Source organism: Podarcis melisellensis (assembly GCF_964234715.1).
Source record: "Podarcis melisellensis genome assembly, chromosome: 9".
In the NCBI taxonomy this organism is placed as follows: domain Eukaryota; kingdom Metazoa; phylum Chordata; class Lepidosauria; order Squamata; family Lacertidae; genus Podarcis; species Podarcis melisellensis.
Genome location: NC_138541.1, coordinates 65,414,981 through 65,441,201, shown reverse-complemented (window position 1 = coordinate 65,441,201; position 26,221 = coordinate 65,414,981). Strand labels below are relative to the sequence as shown.

Genomic DNA, 26,221 nt, shown 5'->3' with positions numbered 1-26,221 from the left:
TCAAACTTGCATTAGTTTTCTAAAAGACCAGTTCTTTTGTTTAGATTTTTAAGAGATGGAAGCACTCCTGGAAATGTAATTCTGTTTTCACCTGTGTTTTCCACAGCTGGACAAATAAGCAGGTTTGTGTGTGTGAGAGAGAGAGAGAAAGAGAGAGAGAGAGACAGAGACAGAGACATGGATGGAAAATATTAAACCCCCCCCTTCTGCAATTTGAGGTTCCCTGTTAGCTGCTTTTAAGAAAACCCAGAAAATGGGAGATCTGATCATGAATCTCTTGCATTACATTTAGTTTTGCTGTAAAAGTGTGGACAAATCTATTGTCTGAATTAGATATACTTTGCTCTGAATTGGCGAGACAATTTGCATGTTATAGAGAAATTCAAGGATTTAACTCACCTTTCTCAAAGTGTCCAGTACAACTTGAGAGGATGAAGAGGCTAACCGAGTCAAATTTATTTGCCTGTATTTTTATTTTGCAGGAAATGGCAGTTTAATGTCAAACTTCAAGGTGATTTTATTCATTGAACAGTTTCTGATATTCCTGTTGTTGTTTTTACAGGTATTACTTTGTTTCTCACGAGACACTTCAGTGTTGGAACACTTTGCGTACAATAGTGCTACTCCACCCAGGTCATACGTTCGAGGTAAAGAAACAAATATTTATTGATGGTATTTATAAAAGATTATTGTTGGTGACCAGCCTTTGACTTCCACTAGTGATCGTCAACGGCTGAGCAGGACTCAAAACCAGATTTCTCTGGTCCAGGTCTTAGCCCTACAATGCAAACTGTATTTGTGGCTCACCACAAATAACCTACTTTTGTGCTGCCTGCAAAAACAGGTGGATTTTTTAATTCGCTTTTTTGTTGCGGGGGTTGAGCACTTGGCAGCATAGCCGGTAGGCTACATTTGGGGTGGCAATTCTTGTGTTGCACAAGTCTGACAAAGAGCGGAACTAGACATTATGTGTAGTTCTGTGTTTCTTTCTCCATGCTTAGCCTCCTTCTATATACTGAGGCTGCAATTTGAAGCTGAAGACCAGGGGAAGAGGGTCATTCTAATCGTCCCTCTTGCAGTGCTTTTCTCCTGACAAGTCTCACCCACTGATACTGTTATCCCTGTGGAGGGAAAAAATAACATGTACCCATACTGTTTTTGTTAGTGACTGTAAAGGCAGCTGGCTGTGTGTTTGTGCTTTCTTTTCAGTCGCCTACCTGTGAGGCAGTTCAATACTTTAAACAGCTGTACTGTATAATAGGATTTCTCTCCCCGCCATAAAAGTAGGAAGTCTACAAAGGTATATTTCCTGGCCAACAGAATGCTTGTGACTTTGTGCCCAACTGTTACTGCATTTTAAAAATGCTAATTATGTTTTATAATACAGCTTTAAAAAAAAATCCTGCAGGATTCAGTGTTGCAGATTGGATTTTTACTGCTAAACATACTGTACATGAACAGTATTTATGAAAGATTGATTGATTGAATTTATATACCGCCCTATACCCGGAGGTCTCAGGGCGGTTCACAGAAAAGACGAAAACAGATCAAAAGCAGAACTAGAGGGCATTTTCGTCTACCATAAAACCAAGCATGACTGTCATCTTTTACATTCTCTCCAGATCGCACCATAGGTCCCTGCTTAACTTCAGAGAGAGAAAATGCCCCTACAGTGGTACCTCGGGTTAGGTACTTAATTAGTTCCGGAGGTCCATTCTTAACCTGAAACTGTTCTTAACCTGAAGCACCACTTTAGCTAATGGGGCCTCCTGCTGCTGCCGCACCGCTGGAGCATAATTTCTGTTCTCATCCTGAAGCAAAGTTCTTAACCCGAGGTACTATTTCTGGGTTAGCAGAGTCTGTAACCTGAAGTGTATGTAATCCAAGGTACCACTGTGTTTTAAAATTCACGTAGGCATATGCTAAAACAGCAGTTTCGCTCGAATAATGCTTCTGCGCTCTAGATTTAAATAATAGGTTTGATCCTCTCAAAGCAAAGCACTTTTTAAGTCCTGCTAATTTCTTTTAAGCCTTACTGAAACTAGGCAGAAGGGAAGGGGGAGAGGGAATGACGCTTGGCTTTGTCATGGAAATCTGTCTTCACAGAAAGTGAAGGCAGGAAGGCCGTTTTGTATTGTGCTGGGTAGAACAGCCTAAGATCCTCTTCTTCCAGTAGAAGGTCTCAACTGATCCCCCCCCCCAAAAAAACCATGGTGTGCTCTATTCCCCTTGATGCCTTGAGAGGAAAAGTGGTGGCCCTTTAACTGAATGGGCAGCAGAGTTTTCACCACTTTTTGCTCTCTTCCTCTGCCTGATGTGACCCAGGGCATAATTGATCAGGACCTCACACTTCCTTTCCCTAACAGCTGCATGGAACTTTAATTTGACCAGGGAAGTGGCGTTGCAGAGAGGGCTTAGTCCTTTTCTTCTTAGACCTGATATATGGCATTTTCCTTCAGAAGCTCATCTGGGTGAAGAGGCGAATGGAGGCAGGTTTGGGTCCCGTATCTCTGCGCCGCTGTGGAGAGAGTATGCCAAAAGGAGTCAGCTTTTCCCTTCACTTACAATTGAGCAACGGCAGGTTCAAATCCTAGCTGCAAAGGAAATGTGATGGGAAAGATCCGTGATGAGGATTTCCCAGCGACATTTTTACTCCAAAGTTGCAGCATCAGCTGCTAGTTTAACTGTGATTGTGGGAGGGATGTTTAAGTCCCTTCCCACCTCCGAAATAGATATGAAGTAGGATAATTACAGCAGGGAAATGCCGTAGAAAGAAAGGGTTAAGCACCCAGTGATAGTTTGCCGGTCAAACTACCAGCCTCACAGGACTGTTTTAAATTAAATCTACCTAGCTATGAGAGAAGCGAACCATCAATCACATCTGCTTTGGTGCTCAGTATTTGAACTGTTGTTGCTAAATGGCAAGTGAATTGAGAAAACCACTCACTCACTTGGTCTGTGAGCTGCCCTGAGACCTCCAGGTACAGTGGTACCTCGGGTTACGTACACTTCAGGTTACATATGCTTCAGGTTACAGACTCCGCTAACCCAGAAGTAGTACCTCAGGTTAAGAACTTTGCTTCAGGATGAGAACAGAAATCGTCTTCCGGCGGCGCAGCAGCAGCAGGAGGCCCCAATAGCTAAAGTGGTGCTTCAGGTTAAGAACAGTTTCAGGTTAAGAACGGACCTCTGGAATGAATCAAGTACTTAACTCGAGGTACCACTGTATAGGGTGGTATATAAAATCATTCAATCAATCAATCAATCAATCAATCCTGTCCAACTTGCTTGTCTGCGTGCGAAGTCAGAAATGGGGACAGGATTGTTTCCCCAAAATTCATATTAAGAAATCCAGTAGGTGGCTATTAAAGGTTTGAGTAAGACATGTTTCACGTATTTGCATAGATCTCATTCATTTTTCATTCTTTTAGAAGATTATTTGGTAGATTGGTCTGTTTTACAGCTCTGTAGCCTTACATCATAATCATTCCTAACCTCCCACTGCCGTTCCACTTTCTTAACTGTATCAGATCTACATTTTCAATTTTGAAAAGTCTGTGTTCTCTTCCCGTACGTCTGTTACTTACTCTTTTCCATTGACTGTTCTTTTCACAGGGAAACTTGGCATGGAAGAATATGCTGTCTTTTATCCGCCAAATGGTAAAGCAGTTATCCTGTTGCCTCCTCTAGTGGGGAAAGGGGAAACTGCAGTAATTTCTAAGACCACAAATTCTCCTGATTTATGTAATGGACAACTGGAAACACAACAGGGTTCTTTTCTTAGAGAATTGACCATGTTTTATCATGTTCTAGCCACTGTTTGGGCATGCTTAATCCAACCGTTGTCTTTGGCTGAGCATATTTTGCATATGCTGTAGTACAATTTTTACAGCATGAGCTGGCCTTTCTGCCACTAGCTCATGGTTTGGAGTTGGAAGTCTGTGGGAGCAGGCTTGCTGAACCCTTTCCCAACTCACCATGCGATTTGCAATTGTGCAAGTGAGTTGCACAATTTGCAAACCGGGCCCCCCGTTATTTGGGGGACTGGAATATGGCAGCCCTGCGCTAAGACCTTCTAGCAGTTGGTCCCTTACCTTTCCCGCCCCGACCTGGCCACAGTGATCCATGTGATGGTCACCTCCAGGCTTGACTACTGTAATTCGCTCTATGCAGGGCTGCCCTTGAAGCTGTCCCAGAAACTCCAGCGGGTGCAGAATGCTGCAGCGAGGTTCCTCACAGGGTCTCTGCCATGGGAGCGTGTTCACCCAGTGCTTTTCCAGCTGCACTGGCTCCCGGTGGAGTACAGGCTCAGATTTAAGGTGCTGGTTTTGACTTTTAAAGCCCTTCACAGCCTAGGCCCCTCGTACCTACGGGATCGGCTCTCCTCGTATGCCCCACGGAGGACATTAAGGTCCATAAATAGCAACACCCTAGAGGTCCCGGGCCCTAAGGAAGTTAGATTAGCCTCAACAAGAGCCAGGGCCTTCTCAACACTGGCTCCGGCCTGGTGGAACGCTCTGTCTCTTGACACCAGGGCCCTGCGGGATCTGATCTCTTTCCGCAGGGCCTGTAAGACAGAGTTGTTCCACCTGGCCTTTGGCTCAGAATCAGTCTGATTCCCTCCCCCTTTTTCTTTTTCCTTTCTCTTCTTATGATGAGATTGCTCCCTAATTATTTTAATATTGTATCTTAATCTTTTAAATTGTATTTTAATCAACTTGTTTTTATTATTGGTTGTTAGCCGCCCTGAGCCCGGTCTTGGCTGGGGAGGGAGGGGTATAAATAAATTATTATTATTATTATTATTATTATTATTATTATTATTATTATTATTAGCAATGGTGCTGCACCTGAAGGAGAAGAAGTGTATTTGCAAGACAGTATAATACAACTCCAGACAAATAGCACCAACACATCTTAGAACTCCTTCACAATTGAACTGTCACAAGTGGCTCCACTTCTGAGTTTTCAGTAGGAAACCAGGCAGAGAGCCTTCTTGGTGGTGGCACCCTCCCTGTGGAACGCCCTCCCATAAGATGTCAGGCAGATAAAGAATTACACCACTTCTAGAATACATCTGAAGGCAGCCCTGTTCAGAGAAGTTTCTAACGTCTGACATTTTATTATTTTTTATATTTTGCTGGAAGCCTCCCAGAATGGCTGGGGAAACCCAGACAGATGGGCGGAGTGTAAACAATAAAATTATTATTATTATTATTATTATTATTATTATTATTATTATTATTATTATTATTATTATTCCTAATCGCATTGGGAAGTGCAAGACACAGAGAGAACACTGTGTGTCTGCATATGTAGCGAGTGTAGGCGGTGAACATATATGTGCAATGATTGTGAGCACATTGTGGACATGCAGCACTTAGGGGGGTGGCCAACTTTAAATTTGGCTCAAAAAAAGCCATCAACTCTGAACTAAAAGAAGCCTGCGGAATTTCTGACCCTTTACACTGAACGCAGCTCGCCAACCATCTGTTGTTAGGCTTGTTAGGCCTTCTGTTTTTGGCATTTGAAGAAGGAGATTTTATTGAGCCACTGGTTAGCCATCATAAGTCAGAGGTGGACGTCATTCTCCTAGCTGGGTCACAAGTTCATTGATCCTGATCTCCAGTTTCCAGGAGAGCAGTTATTAGTTCCATCTCTAGAGGTAAAGATATGTTTATGCATATGAAAAGAATCAAGTTCTGAAATATTTTGTGGGATTCTCCCTGGGTGTACTTTTGTCTGGGGTTTTCCCCCCTACAAAGCATAAAGAACTGTGGAATCATGAACAACCCTCACAGTAAACTGGAACGTCTGTTTTGCAGGTGTAATCCCTTTCCATGGCTTTTCGATGTACGGTAAGTGACTCTTCAGTACTAGCACTGGAGCTAAAAATTGGAAGTTTGATTAATTGAATAAGTAAGTCAGTTTATATTGTTGCAATATAATATCTGTCTGTGTTTATCATAGCTATCATACCTGGAGGTTTGGTGGGGATTAAGTTGGATTGCTGGTCTTAGTTCCAGCACTTCAGTAGGTGGGATTTGTGGAGAATGGGGCCAGGGAGTTGTTTGAGCTGTCGGGCTCCTATGCTTGGCTTGCATCTCATAGCCTTAGGACCCGGGGAATCTTTGGCAAGTGATGGGGCCTCTTGTTCATCGTTGGAGGAAGAAGAGTCTTCTTCCACAGTCCGCCCCTGCCCAGGAGGCTAATTCTGATTTTTTATTAATTTTTCTATTGTTGCTGTTCTTGTTATTATTATTAATTAAATGTTAGTCACTTTATTTTGCCCAAGATACAGTGGTGCCCCGCAAGACGAACGCCTCGCAAGACGAAAAACCCGCTAGACGAAAGGGTTTTACGTTTTGGAGGAGCTTCGTAAAACGAATTTCCCTATGGGGTTGCTTCGCAAGACGAAAAAAATCTTGCGTCCCCCCGCGTGATTTTTTCGCTTTTTTCGCCCTTTTCTTAAGCCGCTAAGCCGCTTATCAGCTATTCCGCTGATAAGCCGCTTAACAGCTGATCGCTGGAAGCCGCTTGACAGCTGTAGCGCTAATCCGCTAAGCTGTCAATGGGCTTGCTTCGCAAGACGAAAAAACCGCTAGACGAAGAGAATCGCGGAACGAATTCTTTTCGTCTAGCGAGGCACCACTGTAACTCAAAGCAACTTACAGCCAACCAAGTAACCAACCAAACACCCCCCCATAGATACATTAAAATGAAGGTTAAAAAATACATTTAAAACACCCAACCAACTTCTAAAAGGCCACAGATCGTTAAAGGCCACCGGCCTAGTTGTAGAAGAAAGTTCTTGTCTGGTGTGTAGAGAGATAAAATGATGGTGTCAAGCAAGCCTCCCAGGAGAAAACAGTCCACAAACAGGGAGCCACCACAGAAAAAGTCCATTCTTGTGTTGCCGCCCTTGGTATCTCTCATGGAGGGAGTACACAAAGAAGAGCTTCAGGTGATGATCGCAGGTTCTGGGCTGGTTCATATTTTGCAACCAGGTTGGGGTTGCATGGAAGTACTTACCTATGGAATAGTATTTATGTGGCTACCCCAGTTTCTTCACTGGTTACTTTACCAAATAAATAAATACAGTGGTACCTCGGGTTAAGTACTTAATTCGTTCTGGAGGTCTGTTCTTAACCTGAAACTGTTCATAACCTGAAGCACCACTTTAGCTAATGGGGCTTCCTGCTGCTGCTGCGCCGCCGGAGCACGATTTCTGTTCTCATCCTGAAGCAAAGTTCTTAACCTGAAGCACTATTTCTGGGTTAGCGGAGTCTGTAACCTGAAGCGTATGTAACCTGAGGTACCACTGTAAATAAATTTGTGTGACTTTGTATGTGCAGCCCATGCATTGGTCCTGAGTAACAGCATTGTGCCTTCAAGCAAATCTGTCTCAACCGTGAGACTGTCATTCCCAAAGTAATCACATGTTTAAAGTGGCATGTTGTTATTCCACTTGTCAATAAAAAGGCAATACTTGAATTAAGAAAAGACACGATTATTCCATAGCTGCGGCTGCATTAACATATTGTTGTTCTTATTTCTACCTCCACAAAGAACTGGTGTTCGTTCAGAATACGCAGGTTTTGTTTGACATGCATCTTGTGATTTTAACAAGTAGTGGTGTTGCGATAACAAATGTCTTTTATCCTTTCAGTCGCTCCACTTTGTTTCCTGTATAACGAACCTTCCAAGCTGTACCAGATGTTTCGCGAAATATACGTGCGCTATTTCTTCCGACTTCATTCCATCTCTTCTCACCCGTCCGTAAGTTTGCTTTGAACAAATCTGAACATGCAAAACACAACGAACTAAAATATGCCTGTCTCTTTTTACTGTGCCTGTTCTAAAAACTCAGGACCGCTGTCTATGCAAACCTTCGCTTTGTTTGACTTGTACAAAAATATTTTAAAATGTAGACCTCTGTGTTGATAAAATCTCTTGCGTATTAAATATGAACATACAAGACAGCTTTATACTGTCAGATTATTGGCCTGTTTCATAGGGATAATAGAATCACAAGTGTTGGAAGAGACCTTGAGGATCATCTATAGTCCAACCCCCTACAATGCGGGAACATGCAGGTGTCCTTTTTACGGATCGAACCTGCAACCTTGGTGTAAACCATGCTCTAGCCAACTGAGCTACAGAAGCAACAGTTTAAAGCCTCAGCTGGATGTCTTTTCCAATCCTGCTGAGATTCTTTAACTAGAGATCTGGAGTTTGAACCTGGGACCTAATAATAATAATAATAATAATAATAATTTGTTATTATTTATACCCCGCCCATTTGACCAGGTTTTCCCAGCCACTCTGGGCAGCTTCCAGCAGAATATTAAAATATACCTTATTTTTAGCTCTATAAGGCGCACCAGACCACAAGACACACCTAGTTTTTGGAGGAGGAAAACAAGAAAAAAAAATATTCTGAATCGTAGAAGCCAGAACAGCAAGAGGGATCGCTGCGGAGTGAAAGCAGCAATCCCTCTTGCTGTTCTGGCTTCTGGGATAGCTGCGCAGCCTGCATTCGCTCCATAAGATGCACACATTTCCCCTTACTTTTTAGGAGAGAAAAAGTGAGTCTTATAGAGCAAAAAATACGGTAATCTATCATGTCATTTTGCTTGCAAAACTATGCTACCATGTGTCGGTTTCAAAGGCAAATACATTTCTTGCGGCCTAAGCTTTTTTTGGAGCTAGGGTCCACTTGTGAGATTTGTAAAGCATTGTAAAAAAAATTGACAGATGTATACGTACAGGGATAGAAAAGAATTTCAGAAACGGGAGTGAGTTTGGAAACGAAGTCTCGCAGTCCTTGGGTCATGTTCAACCACGGCTAACATACTGAGCCTTCAATGACAACATCCTCTTCAGTTTGAGATTGTAATTTAATTACCTGATGCAAAATTACCCAGGTTAATTTTATCCAGCGTTAACAGGAGTTGCCTGCAACTTAAAACCTAGGCAGGGAGAAAGGTGTTATGTCTGAATCGGGCCAGAGTGTTTCCCACGCGTTAAATGTTCTGGAGAAGTTTGATATTTTCTATCCAGGGGATTAATTTAGGTTGGCTCTGGGAGGGATTCAAATGAGTTTTTGCATTCATGAAACAAGATTTCCTTTGTGTGTTGCCACAACCCCTAAATCTGCATTGGGAGAATTTCCAGCACAGGTTTATGGGGTACACAGTGAGAAGATAGGGAGGGAAAGCCCTATGGGGGGAAGATTATTAAGTTGTTTTTGTTATGTATTTTATGTTTTTATATTGTGATTTTATGTTGTAGATGCCCTGAGACCTGCAGGTATAGGGTGCAAGGCTATGTAAATACTGTGATTTCATAGGGACTCAGAAAAAGTATTAGGTACTAAATTTGGCTTCCCAAGAATCTTTTAGCTTTCATTTTAAAAAACAAAACAAAGCAAGAACATAATTCTCATGCTTTTGGTTGCAAATAAATGCTGGAAGATGTAATGTCTACTTAATCCTAGGAAGTAGAGTGGAATCCCAACTTCCTCATGACAGAAAAACCAGGAAAAATTATGTAAAACAGTAAAAATGACAGTATAACAGGAAAAAAGGAAGCTTTGCTATATTGTAAAACTAATATCCATCACAGAATTCAGTTTTTCTTATTTTGGTGTGGAGTGCGCGTAGTGCTGACTTTGTGGTTTAATTTAATTTAATTTTTAATTTAAAAATTAAGAAAACTCATGCTGAAATCAAGATTATAATTATACGTTAATTTTGTTGGCCTTAAATTCCGTTTCGTAGCCCTTCATTGCATGTATCTAGGAAAGAATCTGTTGTCTGTGTCTGCAGCCGACGATGTTTTAATGTGAAAAATTCCACAAGCTCACTTTATCAAATCTTACTGTACTACTTTGACTTGTTGTATGTATGTTTTCAATCTATGCATGAACTACATTGGGTATTTTTTTCACTATCTATCTTTAAAACTCATTAGTAGTAAGAGGTACACTTGTTGTATGGTTGTGCTTTTATAAAAAGTGAATTATTATACTTTTTCTTTTTTAAAGGGCATTGTATCATTATGTTTGCTGTTTGAAACCCTTCTCCAAACCCATCTACCACAGCTGTTTTATCACCTTCGAGAAATAGGAGCACAGCCGTAAGTATTTTCCCTTACCTTTAAAAACTGACACCATCGTCATCATTATATTTGCATGCCAACTTTCTGTAGTTAAACCCATGCTCGAGGCAGCTTACAACTTGAAAAGGTTTACTAAATTACAAATACAGTGGTACCTTGGTTCTCAAACTTAATCCGTTCCGGAAGTCCGTTCCAAAACCAAAGCGTTCCAAAACCAAGGCACGCTTTCCCGTAGAAAGTAATGCAAAATGGATTAATCCGTTCCAGACTTTTAAAAAGAACCCCTAAAATGAAAGCAATAATCAATGTGCTGTACTATAAAATAAATAAGACAATATTATAGATGATAAAAATTAAAATTATTTTTTTCCTGACCTGCACTGAAGATGATAATAATAATAATAATTTATTATTTGTACCCCGCCCATCTGGCTGGGTTTCCCCAGCCACTCTGGGCGGCTTCCACATAGACCAAAAATACACTAAGATGTCACACATTAAAAACTTCCCTGAACAGGGCTGCCTTAAGATGTCTTCTGAATGTCAGGTAGTTGTTTATCTCTTTGACATCTGATGGGAGGGCGTTCCACAGGGCGGGCGCCACTACCGAGAAGGCCCTCTGCCTGGTTCCCTGTAGCTTTGCTTCTCGCAATGAGGGAACCGCCAGAAGGCCCTCGGCGCTGGACCTCAGCGTCCGGGCAAAAAGATGGGGGTGGAGACGCTAGTCATTGTTTGGATGGGGGGCTTTTATCCATTTCTGCAGTCACACAATCAATCAATCAATCAGTAGCTGAACTGGGTTCCACATGGTCACAAAAACAAATGAATTGAAAAAGCCTCAAAAACAAAAAATGCAAAATAAATAGCAAAAACAAAAGCACCAAATATAAGCTCCAAATATCACCTCAGAACACTGCAATCGGAAACAGATGGCTTGAATTACAACGGGGGGACGCAAATTAGCAGTGCAACAGTTAAAAACAGAAATGGAAGGTTTCAATTATAATGGGGGACGCAAATTAGCAGCGCAACAGTAGAAACAGAAGCTCAGGACTCAAAACGGAGCACGTTTGACTTTTGAAGCAAAGTTTGCAAACTGGAACACAGACTAAGCTGTTCGAAAACCGAGGTACCACTGTATAACATAACTAGTCACAAACAATTGAGAATGTTGACAATAGGATCTAGGGAGGGGATGATGGGAAATCTCGAAATTCAGAGAAATCTCTTTATATGGCTATGTATTTGGTTTTGATTTTACACTTGTAAAATCAAATAAAAACGATATACCATATTTTTTCATGTATAACACGCCCCAGTGTATTTTTGGAGACTTAAAATTAAGAAAAATGGGGGGAGATTGCCCTCGTGTATAAGACTACCCCTCTTTTTAACATTATTTTTAGTATTAAAAAAAAACTAGTCTACACGGAAAAGTACAGTATATCACTCCTCCCTTGGGATCCACAACGGAATCAGATGTGGGTAGGAACACTAGAAATATCACAATTCAAATACAGGTTAAAAAAATTAAGAAGCGGGTCCCAAAACACGTTTTTGGGTAAAAGATGATTTTTCAGGTCTGAAAAAGACTCCTGCTTCAAGGTACAGGCTCAGAGTAACAAAAATCAAGGTTGACATCTTTGCTTACCTGCGTGGAGACACATAACATTTGCTGTTACCCTAAGGAGAATGCATTTACAAAAGATTCTAAACAGTACTTTCTTTTTCGATTTTGACTATTGAAATACTGTTAAGCTCAAGAAGCAGATAGCAAATAGATTCTGAATGTGTGAACTGAGTGTATCATGCCAGATTTAGCATTAAGAAGAATTACTTTTTTAGTTGGCTTTGGCTTTAGCTGAGCTCTTTTCCGTTTAAGGCTCAGAAATCCACATAAGCACATCTAAGGCAAAAGGCAAATCCACTGTGATTGTATGTTATGGGGAAATATAATCGTGTGTGTTTTTTCCCACTCATAGTCTAAGGATATCATTTAAATGGATGGTACGAGCATTCTCTGGCTACTTAGCTACAGATCAGCTTCTGCTTTTGTGGGACAGAGTTCTGGGATACAACTCTCTGGAAATTCTTGCCGGTAATGAGAACATATTTTGTTGATGGTGTTGACATTTCTCCCTTTTTAAAGAAAAACGATACCAACACAAGAGGCTTCAGTTTCCTCATGTGCAATTGCATGGTTTCAGTAGCTATTCAATTGTGTGACCTCCGGTGTACTTGTGTGACCTCCGGTGTACTTAGAATTTTGGAAGCGGAGAGTGGCTGGGCCTCTGTCCTGTTCACTCACTTCTGCTATTCTGAGAACTGGCATAAAAGTAAAGGGACCCCTGAACATTAGGTCCAGTCATGGCCGACTCTGTGGTTGCGGCGCTCATCTCGCTTTACTGGCCGAGGGAGCCGGTGTTTGTCCGCAGACAGCTTCCGGGTCATGTGGCCAGCATGACTCAGCCGCTTCTGGAGAACCAGAGCAGCGCACGGAAACGCCATTTACCTTCCCGCTGGAGCAGTCCCTACTTATCTACTTGCACTTTGACATGCTTTCGAACTGCTAGGTTGGAGGAGCAGGGACCAAAGAACGAGCTCACCCCATCGCGGGTATTCGAATTGCCAACCCCATCGAATTGCCACCCCATCGCGGGTATTCGAATTGCCAACCTTCTGATCAACAAGCCCTAGGCTCTGTGGTTTAGGCCACAGCACCACCCGTGTCCCATTTATAAAACAAAGACTAATACCAATCATTCACATACTGCATTTTATAATTTAGGTAGTCCCCCAAGTGGTAGATTTAATGGTGTGATGATTTTCTTTATTTCTGCGTTGCAGAAGCTTATTAATTTCAATTATATTCTGGTCAAAATAATAATCCCTTATACAACAGCTGCAATATTAATAACTTCTATTTGTGTTGAGACTGGATTTATAGAACTACAAGTAAGGCAAAGATCACATTTAACTTAAGAAATTCTTAATATATTTATTTTGTTGTGCACATTAAATGACTTTCTCGTACGTCTTTAAAACGAAACTGTCACAAATTGACTAGAATGGCGCATTTAAGCTGGCTATATAGTATTTCCCAAACTAAGTGATTACGGAATTGAACGTAAAGAATAGCTAGACCAAAATAACTGTAGCAACTAATTAGTAGGCCGCCAGTCTAAATATTGTGCATTCTTTTTCAGTCCTGGCAGCTGCTGTGTTTGCTTTCCGAGCTGTGAATCTAATGGAGGTGACTTCACTGGCTGCGGCTGAAGTAAGGATAAGTTTCAGTGGGAGAAAATGGAAATAGTTTGTGACATCTTGCCAAACACAGTAATTTAAGCTTCGTGTGCACATAGCATGCAATGTGAGGCTCTCTGCTGAAATTCTTATCTCGGCTAAATATTCAAAGGAAGTTATGAAAATATATGGCTGACGCTCATGATACTCCTATGACAGATACAAAGAAGAATGTTTAAACTGGGTTATAAACACTATGAAATAATTGAATTATTTTTTTCAGTTACACTTAGGGCCTTCCATATACTTTGAGTGTACACTTTTTAAAATGTGCACCACTGTTCTGAGAAGAATGATAGAATACCTCGAGAAATTCCTAAATCTACTTTAGGGGAATACTTTTATTAGGCCAACCAAAGCGTGGAAGTTTTCGAGTCCTGCTGAACTTCAGTCAGGGCAGAGGCTGAACAAGGCAAGTGCAGAGGATAGAAATTGGCTGGATCTTCATCTGCTAAGAGACTTCCAGAATATTGGAGGAAGTAGCAAGTATTCAAATGAGGCTTTCTCCCTTGTTGCTTTGTTTTACCATCTAGCCTGATAAAGGCTATTTTGGGACATGTTAGTTTCCTTAATAAATGGTAAAGGGACCCCTGACCATTAGGTCCAGTCGTGGCCGACTCTGGAGTTGTGGTGCTCATCTCGCTTTATTGGCCGAGGAAGCCGGTGTACAGCTTCCGGGTCATGTGGCCAGCATGACTAAGCCGCTTCTGGCGAACCAGAGCAGCGCACGGAAATGCTGTTTACCTTCCCGCCGGAGCGGGACCTATTTATCTACTTGCACTTGACGTGCTTTCAAACTGCTAGGTTGACAGGAGCAGGAACCGAGCAATGGGAGCTCACCCTGTCATGGGGATTTGAACCACCGCCCTTCTGATCGGCAAGTCCTATGCTCTGTGGTTTAACCCACAGCACCACCCGCGTCCCTTAATAAATGGTACTGCCCTAATAATGGATTTTGGAGCCCTTTTCCTGGGCCGGCCAACATGTCTACTTTTTAACTTTTTTGGAAAAAAATATGTTTACTACGAACCATTTCTGCTATGTGTAGATTTTCAAAAGACGCTCTCACGGTCTAGTTCTAAACACCTGCTCAGAAGTAATCTCACTTCTCACAGGGAAGGAACCGCCAGAAGGCCCTCGGAGCTGGACCTCAGTGTCCGGACTGAACGATGGGGGTGGAGACGCTCCTTCAGGTATACTGGGCTGAGGCTGTTTAGGGCTTTAAATGTCAGCACCAACACTTTGAATTGTGCTCGGAAACGTACTGGGAGCCAATGTAGATCTTTCAGGACAGGTGTTATATGGTCTTGGCGGCCACTCCCAGTCACCAGTCTAGCTGCCGCATTCTGGATTAGTTGTAGTTTCCGGGCCACCTTCAAAGGTAGCCCAAGTTAGAGTACATCACAGTAGTCCAAGCGGGAGATAACCAGAACATGCACCACTCTGGCAAGACAGTCCACGGGCAGGTAGGGTCTCAGCCTGCGTACCAGATGGAGATGGTAGACAGCTGCCCTGGACACAGAATTGACCATGCATAATTTTACACATCAAAATTATGTGCAAACGTTGTAACCTCTTCTTGTAGGGGAGTTTTTCCAGCTTCCTTAGCATTTTGGTTGCCAGTTTCCATGTTTCCAATATCCTGGTGATAGTTATTACGAGTATGGTCACACCATTGTTTTCTTCTGCTTTCCTAATGATCCATAGTGTAGAATCCACCTTCTTCATAGCTGCTGCAATACCATGTGGACTTCTTCACCTAGCTATAACCATGACCCTAAGATCTCATTCCTGCCAGTCACTGCTGGCTCAGTGTATATTATTATTATTTATTGAATTCATATACCACCCTATGCCTGGAGGTCTCAGGGCGGTTCACAGAACAAAATCCAAGTATAAAACCACAAAATTTATAATCAAAATAACAACAACAACCCAATAACCCCCCAACCCCCACATTTTAAAAGGACAGGGGTGCCCAAACATTTTTCAAAGAGGGCCAGATTTGATGAAGTGAACATGCATGAGGGCCGACCAAAGTTGTTGACTTTTTTTAGGACTGAAGTTTTTTGGGGGGGATTTTACCCCAGGAAATAAACTGCCGGGGCAGGATTAAACTGACTGGCAGGCCGGATTAGGCTCCCGAAACAGACTTTGGACATGCCTGGCATAGGATATCTATCAAATCAACCAAAGGCCCAGTTAAAAAGGAACATTTTCCCCTGGCACCTAAAGGTTTATAATGAAGTTAGGGCCTTCTCGGTAGTGGCGCCCTCCCTGTGGAACGCCCTCCCACCAGATGTCAAAGAGAACAACAACTATCAGACTTTTAGAAGACAGCCCTGTTTAGGGAAGCTTTTAATGTTTGATGTATTACAGTATTTTAATATTTTTTTGGAAGCCGCCCAGAGTGGCTGGGGAAACCCAGCCAGATGGCGGGGTATAAATAATATATTATTATTATTATCATCATCATCATCATCATCATTATTTTGCCCCAATGTATGACACTTTATACATACTTGCACTGAATCACATTTTCCCATTTTATTCCCCTTTTGTCCAAACCCTAATTCTCTCTAAGAGCAGCGGAGCTACCAACAGGAAACTGGCATTTCCTTACTGTATCATTAAAGGTCTCCCTTTTTGTTTCTCTCATCTTACCTGTATTAGTCACCTTGCCTTCAAAGGAATGAACTTTGTCCTGAAGAGCTAGTTTTTCTGTTATTGCATCATGTCAACACAAGTTGTACCCATCAGGCAGACAGTTGTACATGTGGCAATCTGGGTGACATTCTAATTTCGGATTTTCCTTTTTGGAATTTTTTTTTAAGCAGAGTCCAGTGCTGTGAGGTTTGGTGAGGTTTTCTGAAAAGCTTCCTGGCCCCACTGTGTTGGCAAACTTGCAAAAGTTCTTAACTTTCCCAACTCCTTAATTCAATGCTTCATCTCTAGGGTCCAGTTCATCTGCAGAGCTCTCTCCAAACTTTTACTAAATATGGCTAGCTTTCCCCCAGTTAGGTAAAATGACTGGCCTTCAAAAAAGGGGTGGCGCTGTGGGTTAAACCACAGAGCCCAGGACTTGCCAATCGGAAGGTCGGCGGTTCAAATCCCTGCAACAGGGTGTGCTCCCGTTGCTCGGTCCTAGCTCCTGCCAACCTAGCAGTTCAAAAGGACGTCAAAGTGCAAGTAGATAAATAGGTACCACTCTGGCAGGAAGGTAAACAGCATTTCCGTGCACTGCTCTGGTTCACCAGAAGCGGCTTAGTCAAGCTGGCCACATGACCCGGAAGCTGTACACCGGCTCCCTCGGCCAGTAAAGCAAGATGAGCACCGCAACCCCAGAGTCGATCATGACTGGACCTAATGGTCAGGGGTCCTTTTACTTGGCTAGTTTACAGCCGCAAAGCTATTCAGGTGGCTTGGCTGCTATGAAGCTCAACAGGCATGAACAAGATTACAGCTAAAGATGATTAAGGTCATATCCAAACACATTCAGTCCCATGGAAGAATGGGGCAGATTTTATTGTGAATGCCTTTGGCTACATGCAATAAATTGATTGATTATGACTTAAGAGTAGACATACATGGGTTTGTACTGCACCTGTGTTAGAGCCCAGAAACATGGCTCTCTTTAACCTCAGCTAAACTTACAGTTTTAGTTTTCAGTTTTTTATATCTCCCAGGAAATCAGCTAAACTATATTCTACTGCTGAACTAAATCTGTACTTGGAGCTTTTCACTTCAAATATGCTAACTTTACTCTTTCCAGACTTTGCTTCCATTAAGGCTTATCTGTAGCTAATCTGTCTTAATTGCTAGAGTAGAGGTAAAAAATTGTAAATTGCTGCAGGATTACCTTCTTAGGGCTTTGTTCTTAAATCTGTTCTAACCCTGGTTTAACTTTATTGTAAAAGTAGAGGGACCCCTGACTGTTCGGTCTAGTCACGATCGACACTGGGGTTGCGGCGCTCATTTCGTTTTACTGGCCTAGGGAGCCAGCGTACAGCTTCCGGGCCATGTGGCCAGCATGACTAAGCCACTTCTGGCGAACCAGAGCAGCGCATGGAAACGCCCTTTACCTTCCCGCCGCAGTGGTACCTATTTATCTACTTGCACTTTGACATGCTTTCGAACTGCTAGGTTGGCAGGAGCAGGGACCGAACAATGGGAGCTCACCCAGTCATGGGGATCCTCTGTGGTTTAGACCACAGCACCGTCCACATCAACTTTAATGTAGGTTGTGCTTAATTTATATGTGCACAGGTGCTTATCTTGTCCAACTCTTTGCTGCCTTCTTGACATTTTGCCTTTGGGCTGTGATATTACAAACAAATAAATACAGTGTGCCCCACAAGACGAACGCCTCGCAAGACGAAAAATCCGCTAGACGAAAGGGTTTTCCGTTTTGGAGGCGCTTCGCAAAACGAATTTCCCTATGGGGTTGCTTCACAAGACGAAAAAATCTTGCATCCCCCGGCAGGTTTTTTTTTTTGCTTTTTTTGCCCTTTTCCTAAGCCGCTAAGCCGCTTATCAGCTGTTCCGCTGATAAGCCGCTTAACAGCTGATCGCTGGAAGCCGCTTGACAGCTGTAGCGCTAATCCGCTAAGCTGTCAATGGGCTTGCTTCGCAAGACGAAAAAACCGCTAGACGAAGAGAATCGTGGAACGAATTCTTTTCGTCTAGCGAGGCACCACTGTATAACTTGAGGTAGGGACGTGGGTGGCGCTGTGGGTTAAACCACAGAGCCTAGGACTTGCCAATCAGAAGGTTGGTGGTTCAAATCCCCGCGACGGGGTGAACTCCTGTTGCTCTGTTCCAGCTCCTGCCAACCTAGCAGTTCGAAAGCATGAAGTGCAAGTAGATAAATAGGTACCGCTCTGGCAGGAAGGTAAACGGTGTTTCCGTGTGCTGCTCTGGTTTACCAGAAGCGGCTTAGTCATGCTTGTCACATGACCCGGAAGCTGTACGCCGGCTTCCTCGGCCAATAAAGCAAGATGAGCACCGCAACCCCAGAGTCAGCCACGACTGGACCTAATGATCAGGGGCCCCTTTACCTTTACCTTATGAACTAATGAGCAATGACGGCAAGAAAATTTTCATATACAGTCGTACCTTGGTACTCAGACGTTTTGACTCCCGAAAGCCGCAAACCTGGAAGTGATCCGGTTTGCAAACTATTTTTGGAAGCCGAAGGTCCGATGGGGCTTCTGTGGCTTCCGTGGTTTCCGATTGGCTGCAGGAGCTTCCTGAAGCCAATCAGAAGCCGTGCTTTCTGAACATTTTGGAAGTCGAATGGACTTCCGGAACAGATTCCATTCGACTTCCAAGGTACAACTGTACTACGGCCCCATTCACACATAACAAGGCAGATTTCTAACTTACTGTTGTTTCCCGAGAATCAGTTCTGTGTTTATATGGGCTGCCAGGTGGCTCTCACTTCACTCCTCCCCTGGTAAGAACAAGACAAACCTTGGCTTTGTGTTATCTCTGAGCCAGGGATCATACTGGGCTCTCTTAACAGGCAACAATTTCTAGCCAAGCTACAGCCGTGGTTTGTTGTTGGCTTGCTGTTCATGACTTATTAAGGAGCAAACCCCCCCCCCCCACAATATGGGCTTTGGAAATACCCCTGGTTTATCCCACTCATATTGAGAGGCGGGGGGAAATGAAATGGGAGTGATCAGGCTGTACACAGGAATGCTCTTGTTCTCAGTTAACAGTGATAAGCCAGAAAACCTCTGTGTGTGTGTGTGTGTGTGTGTGTGTGAGAGAGAGAGAGAGAGAGAGAGAGAGAGAGAGAGAGAGAGAGAGACTCTTTAAAACATTACTACATAATAGTGGATCGTCCTGAACCCCTGAGCAAGGTAATATTAAAGAAAATGCAAAACCACTTCATAACCAATCACCTTCTTTCTGTGTTCAACGCTTCAAGAGTTATCCACACATCCGCTATTTGCCTAACTCAATTAAGGGAGCTATATTTAAAAGGTTCATCCATACTCATTCTGCAGGACATAAGTCGTGCCCTTATGCAATTTAAAACTTTGAGCTGATGAGTACACTTTCCAGTATTTGCATCGTCATATATTTTCAGAAACCACAGATGCTCATGGTGTTTGGTTCTTCCTCCCCCCCTCCCCTTGCTAGTTTTGTACTATTGCTTTTTTTGTTGTTGTTACTAATACATTTTTAAGCCCTTTTAGTCCCCAAGTGGCCCACATTTGATTAGGTTTATTAGTACGTTTTTTAAAACAGCAGGTTTTTTTCATTTACTTTATGATTAGAAAAAACTGTTGTCCCCCAAAAATTAAAATGGCAGGGTATCAATACAGAAACAGAAACTCCCTATCCAAGGCAGACAATCTAAAGTTCTGCTGTGGGGGGTCAACGGTCATCCTACAACCTTTGGCTACACAGATCTCATATATTTCTAATGGAAGGAAATATCATTACCATGGAGTCACCACAGAAAATTCCCTAATATCAGTAGTGATCATCTCTATTTCAGATGGTGATGCCACCTGCGAAAAGGCCATATTCCAAAACTAAAAAAATGGGAGACAAATGTCAGAGGATATGGTTACTTAAATCTCCAAGACTTGGACTCTGAAGCTTTGAAGATTAACACCTTTGTTGCCATGAGAAGATTAACTATGATTTATTATGTTTCCATAAATGATCCTTCCATTCATCCCTACCCCCCCAGCCTGTCCCACTTCTTAACAGTTTCATGATATTGTATAGATTGCACGGTATAACCTTTTCTGTCCAGGGATCATTTTCGTCTGAACAAAATGTCCCTCAAAATATTTGGACTGGGGAGAGTGATCTTTGCATTTTGCTGCCTTTATGAAAGCGGGTCATCTGTACATGATTATGCTAAGCACTCTTACTTTAATATAAGATTTTCAAAAATAAATGTCGCTCTCACTGAGAAGGCTCACTGTGAAGCATTCTTACAAATCAAGACTTATTCCGCAAGTAGTACTCCAGACAAGCAGGATAAGGGTTCCGAACGTACAATTATTTTTAGATACAAGGTGAAATGTTAGACTGTCTTCCGCACCCATGATACCACATATATTTGAATGAGGCCTAAATCCTAAAATAAGGATTCGGTGTACTTGATCCCACTATGTATAGGACTCTCATAGTACGGTTCAGAATTAAAGAGAATTTCTGTAGATAAAAGCTAAAGCAAGTACCGTATTTTTTGCTCTATAAGACTCACTTTTTCCCTCATAAAAAGAAAGGGGAAATGTGTGTGCGTCTTACGGAGCGAATGCAGGCTGCGCAGCTATCCCAGAAGCCAGAACAGCAAGAGGGATCGCTGCTTTCACTGCTCAGCGATCCTTCTTGCTAATCTGGCTTCTGAGAGTCAGAATATTTTTTTCCTTCTTTTCCTCCTCCAAAAACTAGGTGCGTCTTGTGGTCTGGTGCGTCTTATAGAGCGAAAAATACGGTAAATTAAGGAGATGTCATTAGTTAATGGTGCAAAAAAAATTTAAAGCGGCAATTATTTCTTAATTATAAACATAATGTGATATTTTCCCCTTTTATTCCAGGCTGTACTTGCTGATCTTTCAACTCTGAAAGTTATGCCTCTTCTTCAGATTTTTCTGTTCGCCACCGGCACTTGATGTTCCTCAGAGCTGCTGTGCTGCACTGCTAGACTTTCATCAGACGCTAATAATAAACTATGCAACGCTTTCATTAAAATCAAGCTCAAACGTTAATGGGCGGAATTCTGCAAGAGTTAAAAATGCACTTCTGACATGGAAACGCCCCCCCAATGCTTTTTGCATATCAAGTTAGTGCTGCTGCATGCTGCTGAATTTTAGCCAAACTGCAGTACCTGGATGTAATGCAAATCACATAACAGCCAATCCACCTAAGTGATAACCCCCAAATGCATGTACAATTAAATGCACCAAAAAGGAAATAGCATATAATAACACTAGAGTTCAATTCTGCCTTTCTGACGCTGTAAGGTGGGGAAAGGATGTCTTCAGTTATAATCTGTTATCCAGTCACACCATCCCTCATCTTCAAAGTCCTGCAACACTTGAAAAAAAGTATCTCTGTAAAGTATTTAACTTTAAAAGTGTAACAATAACACTTCCTTTGAAAAATCGCAGCAATACCTCTCTTTGCAACCTTTCTATATCATTCCTGATGGAAGAAGCATCTTGTTTTATTGTTCTTGGCTGAAGGCCGAGGACGAGTTTAGAGTTGAAGGTGGTATGATGGAGGCATCTTTTTTCTGTGACGTACTCCCTTTTCCCTTTCCCCTGCTGTTCTCTTTGAACCAACAGGTCTTGTAAGTTTTTGAAACACCTCCAAAAACCTCCAAAACCTGTTCGTTTTGGAGCTGACAGCAGGACCGACCGGCAACAATTGTCCTTATCATAGAACCTTCTGTGCTGTGAAAAAAGCTAATCTTTCTCCTCCAGCCCTTACCAACTTATTCTCAACCCTTTATCCGTGGTGATTCTGCTTTGCAAAGCTTTATATTACAGATAAAAATGCTTCAGCACAGCTTTCTTCAGAACCTATCAAAGCCTTTCTGAACATGAGCCAAAGCAGTTGCTTGTGAATGACGTCAATAGTTTTCTCCCCCCTAGCTCCCACCTCCTCTTTAGGAGCTGAATGTGCTGCATCTGCCATTTCCCTAGCCCCTGCTGGTCCAGGAACTTGTGTATCAACTCGCTGAGTCTAAGCTCGTATTGCTGCGTGACTTTGAGTCGCGCTGCCGTCGGGACAGACAGTCTTTTACCGATGATGATTCGTTGCCCCCCCTTTTCTCCAGGGATTCCAGTAAGCCTCCCTAAAATCCTAATTGATTACCAGGTTGTTCTAATTTAACCACATACAGCTGTTGGCTAAGATTGGATGTCGAGACCTCATTCGCGGTAAAGCTGTATCATTGATATGCTGCGTTACTTTGGGCCAATTTGTTTCACAAGGTCCACTTTGCTCTTGCAATTCCCAGCGGCCTAAAGACGTAACTTGTAATACTTTTTTTTCCCATCGAAAGGAAGTTTTATGAACGTTCCCCGGCTCCAAGTTGTTGTCTGTCATTTGCAGTATTCGAATCTTTGTAGAAAAGAGAACGGCATGGCTTTTGAGCAGATCCACAAAATGTGTTTTTTCCCCAGCATAGACCTTGCCGCAGAGACTTGAGAGTCACTTGTCCACCTGATACGTGTGGCACTCTCATCATCCAGATTTTGAGCTGTCAGCAAAGCTGAAAAATGATTTCAAGTCCAAATTTAAATTTATGCTCTGTTGCATGTAAGATGGTGGCAACCTACACTGATATTTGTCCATTTTCCTAAAGTGTATTTTAAAGGTTGAGTTGAATAATTTAAAAGTGTTTTATTTATTGTACTGTACACAGCCTTTCTGTTGTTGTGAAGCTTCCATGGCATTGACCTTGGAGCTTAATTCCTCCTTTTGTTAACTGAAATAATAAAAATGGTGTTTTCTTTCATAATATATATGCTGGCTGCAGAATCTGTTGTTCAGTTTCAGGATACAGTGGTACCTCAGGTTACATACGCTTCAGGTTACAGACTCCGCTAACCCAGAAATAGTACCTTGGGTTAAGAACTTTGCTTCAGGATGAGAACAGAAATCGTGCTCTGGCGGTACAGCGGCAGCAGGAGGCCCCATTAACTAAAGTGGTGCTTCAGGTTAAGAACAGTTTCAGGTTAAGAACAGACCTCCGGAATGAATTAAGTACTTAACCTGAGGTACCACTGTACTTACAGACCACTGTGAAGCATTCCCCATTTTTACACCTTCCATAGATAAAACCTCTTTTGTGAGGTGAAAATACATCTCTATTGTCTCTCTCTACTACTAAACAGTTCTGCATACAAGCAGGTTTTAAATTGGGATGTTGTTGTACAAAGCATCCATCATCCCTAGCCATTGGCCAGGCTAGCAAAGGCTAATGGGAGTTGGGATCCACACCAGCACAAGTTCCACACCATTGCTTTAAATCCTGTTAGAATGCAGTCAGTCCCAAAAGTGTATATGCCATAGAGCACTTTTTTTAGCCAATGTCACCAGTGGTGCAGTGGCAAAGTTTGAAGTCCAGGAGCTCATCACAACAGACTCCAAAGGAGAGTCCAGAGATAAGAAGCAGCCTGACTGCAATTCTTGGACTACTACAGTGCGCTCTACATGGGGCTACCTTTGAAGGTGACCCGGAAACTGCAATTAATCCAGAATGCGGCAGCTAGACTGCTGACTGGGAGTGGCCGCTGAGACCAGATAACACCGGTCCTGAAAGACCTACATTAGCTCCCAGGATGTTTCCAAGCACAATTCAAAGTGTTGGTGCCAACCTTTAAAGCCCTAAATGGCCTCGGCCCAGTGTACCCGAAGGAGCGTCTCCACCCCCATCGCTCAGCCCAGACACTGAGGTCCAGCTCCGAGGGCCTTCTGGTGGTTCCCTCACTGCTAGAAGCCAAGTTACAGGGAACCAGGCAGAGGGCCTTCTCGGTAGTGGCGCCCGCCCTGTGGAACGCCCTCCCATTAGATGTCAAGGAAATAAACAACTACCTGACTTTTAGAAGACATTTGAAAGCAGCCCTGGTTAGGGAAGTTTGTAATGTTTGATGTTTTATTGTGTTTTTAATATTCTATTGGAAGCCGCCCAAAGTGGCTGGGAAACCCAGCCAGATGGGCGGGATATGAATTTATTATGACAGTGGTACCTCGGGTTAAGTACTTAATTCGTTCTGGAGGTCCGTACTTAACCTGAAACTGTTCTTAACCTGAAGCACCACTATCTAATGGGGCCTCCTGCTGCTGCCGCGCCGCTGGAGCACGATTTCTGTTCTCTCCCTGAAGCAAAGTTCTTATCCTGAAGCACTATTTCTGGGTTAGCGGAGTCTGTAACCTGAAGCGTATGTAACCTGAAGCGTATGTAACCCAAGGTACCACTGTATTATTATTATTATTATTATTATTATTATTATTAATTCATACCCCGCCCATCTTGCTGGATTTCCCCAGCCACTCTGGGCAGCTTCCAATAGATGATGATGATGATTCTGTACATCATTCCCCAGGAGTAAGCATCACTGAACTCAGCACAGCTTGCTTACTTCTGACTGCACTGGTCTTCTTCTTCTTCTTCTTCTTCTTCTTCTTCTTCTTCTTCTTCTTCTTCTTCTTCTACGTCTGTTAGCTGCTTTATCTTGCCCAAGGCAACTCATAGCGACTAACAACCAAAAAAATCGAGCCAGTTTGCATTGTATGAAGTAGCCCCATAATAGCCCCATAGGTTTCAATCCTATATAGACTTAACCTGGGGTAAGTCTAATTCAGGGTTTCCCAAACTCGAGTCTCCCAGCTGCCCCCGAACCACAACTCCCATCATCCTAGCCAGCAGGACCAGTGGTCAGGGATGATGGGAACTGCAGTCCAAAAACAGCTAGAAACCAGAGCCTGGAAACCCTGGTTCTATTGAACCTCCTTGGGTTAGCTTCTGAATAAACATGCATAGAAATACAGTGGTACCTCGGGTTACAGACGCTTCAGGTTACATACGCTTCAGGTTACAGACTCCGCTAACCCAGAAATAGTGCTTCAGCTTAAGAACTTTGCTTCAGGGAGAGAACAGAAATCGTACTCCGGTGGCGCGGCGACAGCAGAAAGCCCCTTTAGCTAAAGTGGTGCTTCAGGTTAAGAACAGTTTCAGGTTAAGAACAGACCTCTGGAACGAATTAAGTACTTAACCCGAGGTACCACTGTATCGTGAAGTTTTTAATATCTAAAGTTTTTACAATTTTTTAATGTGCTTTGAGCCGCCCAGAGTGGCTGGGGAAACCCAGCCAGATGGACAGGGTATAAATAATATACTATTATTATTATTATTATTATTATTATTATTATTATTATTGGGGGAAAGTATTTGACCCCTGCTAAATTTGCCTGTTTGCCCTCTGACCAAGAAATGACCAGTCCATAATTTTAATGGTAGGTTTATTGTAGCTGTGAGAGACAGAATAACAGGAAAAACCCCAGAAACCCAGAAGACAAAAGTCAGAGGTGGATGTGCATTATGTATTATGTATTATGTATTATTATTATTATTATTATTATTATTATTATTATTATTATTATCAGCCACTTCGATTTTTTTATTAAGCGGTATACAATTTGTGATAGCTTGCTTGTACGAATGAGTCCTCACGGGTCAAACATAACATCTCACAAAGCTTTTGCAGCTCACACATTCAGCTTTGAGACATCAAGTGTTGAGGAAACCAAGGATGAGAAACCAAGTGATGTTATCTGCATGCGTGACCGTATCTCCAGCTCCCATACGAAGATAGTACAGTGATACCTCTGGTTACGTACTTAATTCGTTCCGGAGGTCCGTTCTTAACCTGAAACTGTCCTTAACCTGAAGCACCACTTTAGCTAATGGGGCCTCCTGCTACCGCCGCACGATTTCTGTTCTCATCCTGAAGCAAAGTTCTTAACCCGAGGTACTATTTCTGGGTTAGCGGAGTCTGTAACCTGAAGCGGATGTAACCTGAAGCGGATGTAACCCGAGCTACCACGGTATGTGTGGCTGAGAAAACAAAGACAGGGCCTAAAATGATTTGGAAATTTCTGCTTGCACCTGTGTCAGCATCGTTCGGTTTCAAAACAGAGACCCGGATCCAAAATGCTCGATCCAAGAATGTGGGGTGGGGTGGACAGAATGCTTAGGAGACTTGACTAGTGTAGAGGAAATTTTCTAGGACAGAAGTGATGATGCTTGTGCACC

At 42.6% G+C, this 26,221-nt stretch overlaps 1 protein-coding gene across 1 annotated transcript in view; it reads left to right on the top strand.

Moving 5' to 3' along the window:
• The window catches only part of TBC1D19 (TBC1 domain family member 19), a 75,887-nt gene extending 52,959 nt beyond the window's left edge, over nt 1-22,928 (top strand). Inside the window, exons 14-21 of the mRNA XM_081924535.1 lie at nt 563-647; nt 3,616-3,660; nt 5,826-5,858; nt 7,670-7,779; nt 10,049-10,140; nt 12,105-12,220; nt 13,329-13,399; nt 20,994-22,928. Coding sequence (XP_081780661.1) covers nt 563-647; nt 3,616-3,660; nt 5,826-5,858; nt 7,670-7,779; nt 10,049-10,140; nt 12,105-12,220; nt 13,329-13,399; nt 20,994-21,068 — 627 coding nt within the window. The 3' untranslated portion in view covers nt 21,069-22,928. The remainder of the gene's footprint in view (nt 1-562; nt 648-3,615; nt 3,661-5,825; nt 5,859-7,669; nt 7,780-10,048; nt 10,141-12,104; nt 12,221-13,328; nt 13,400-20,993) is intronic.
• Nucleotides 22,929-26,221: the final 3,293 nt, after the last annotated feature.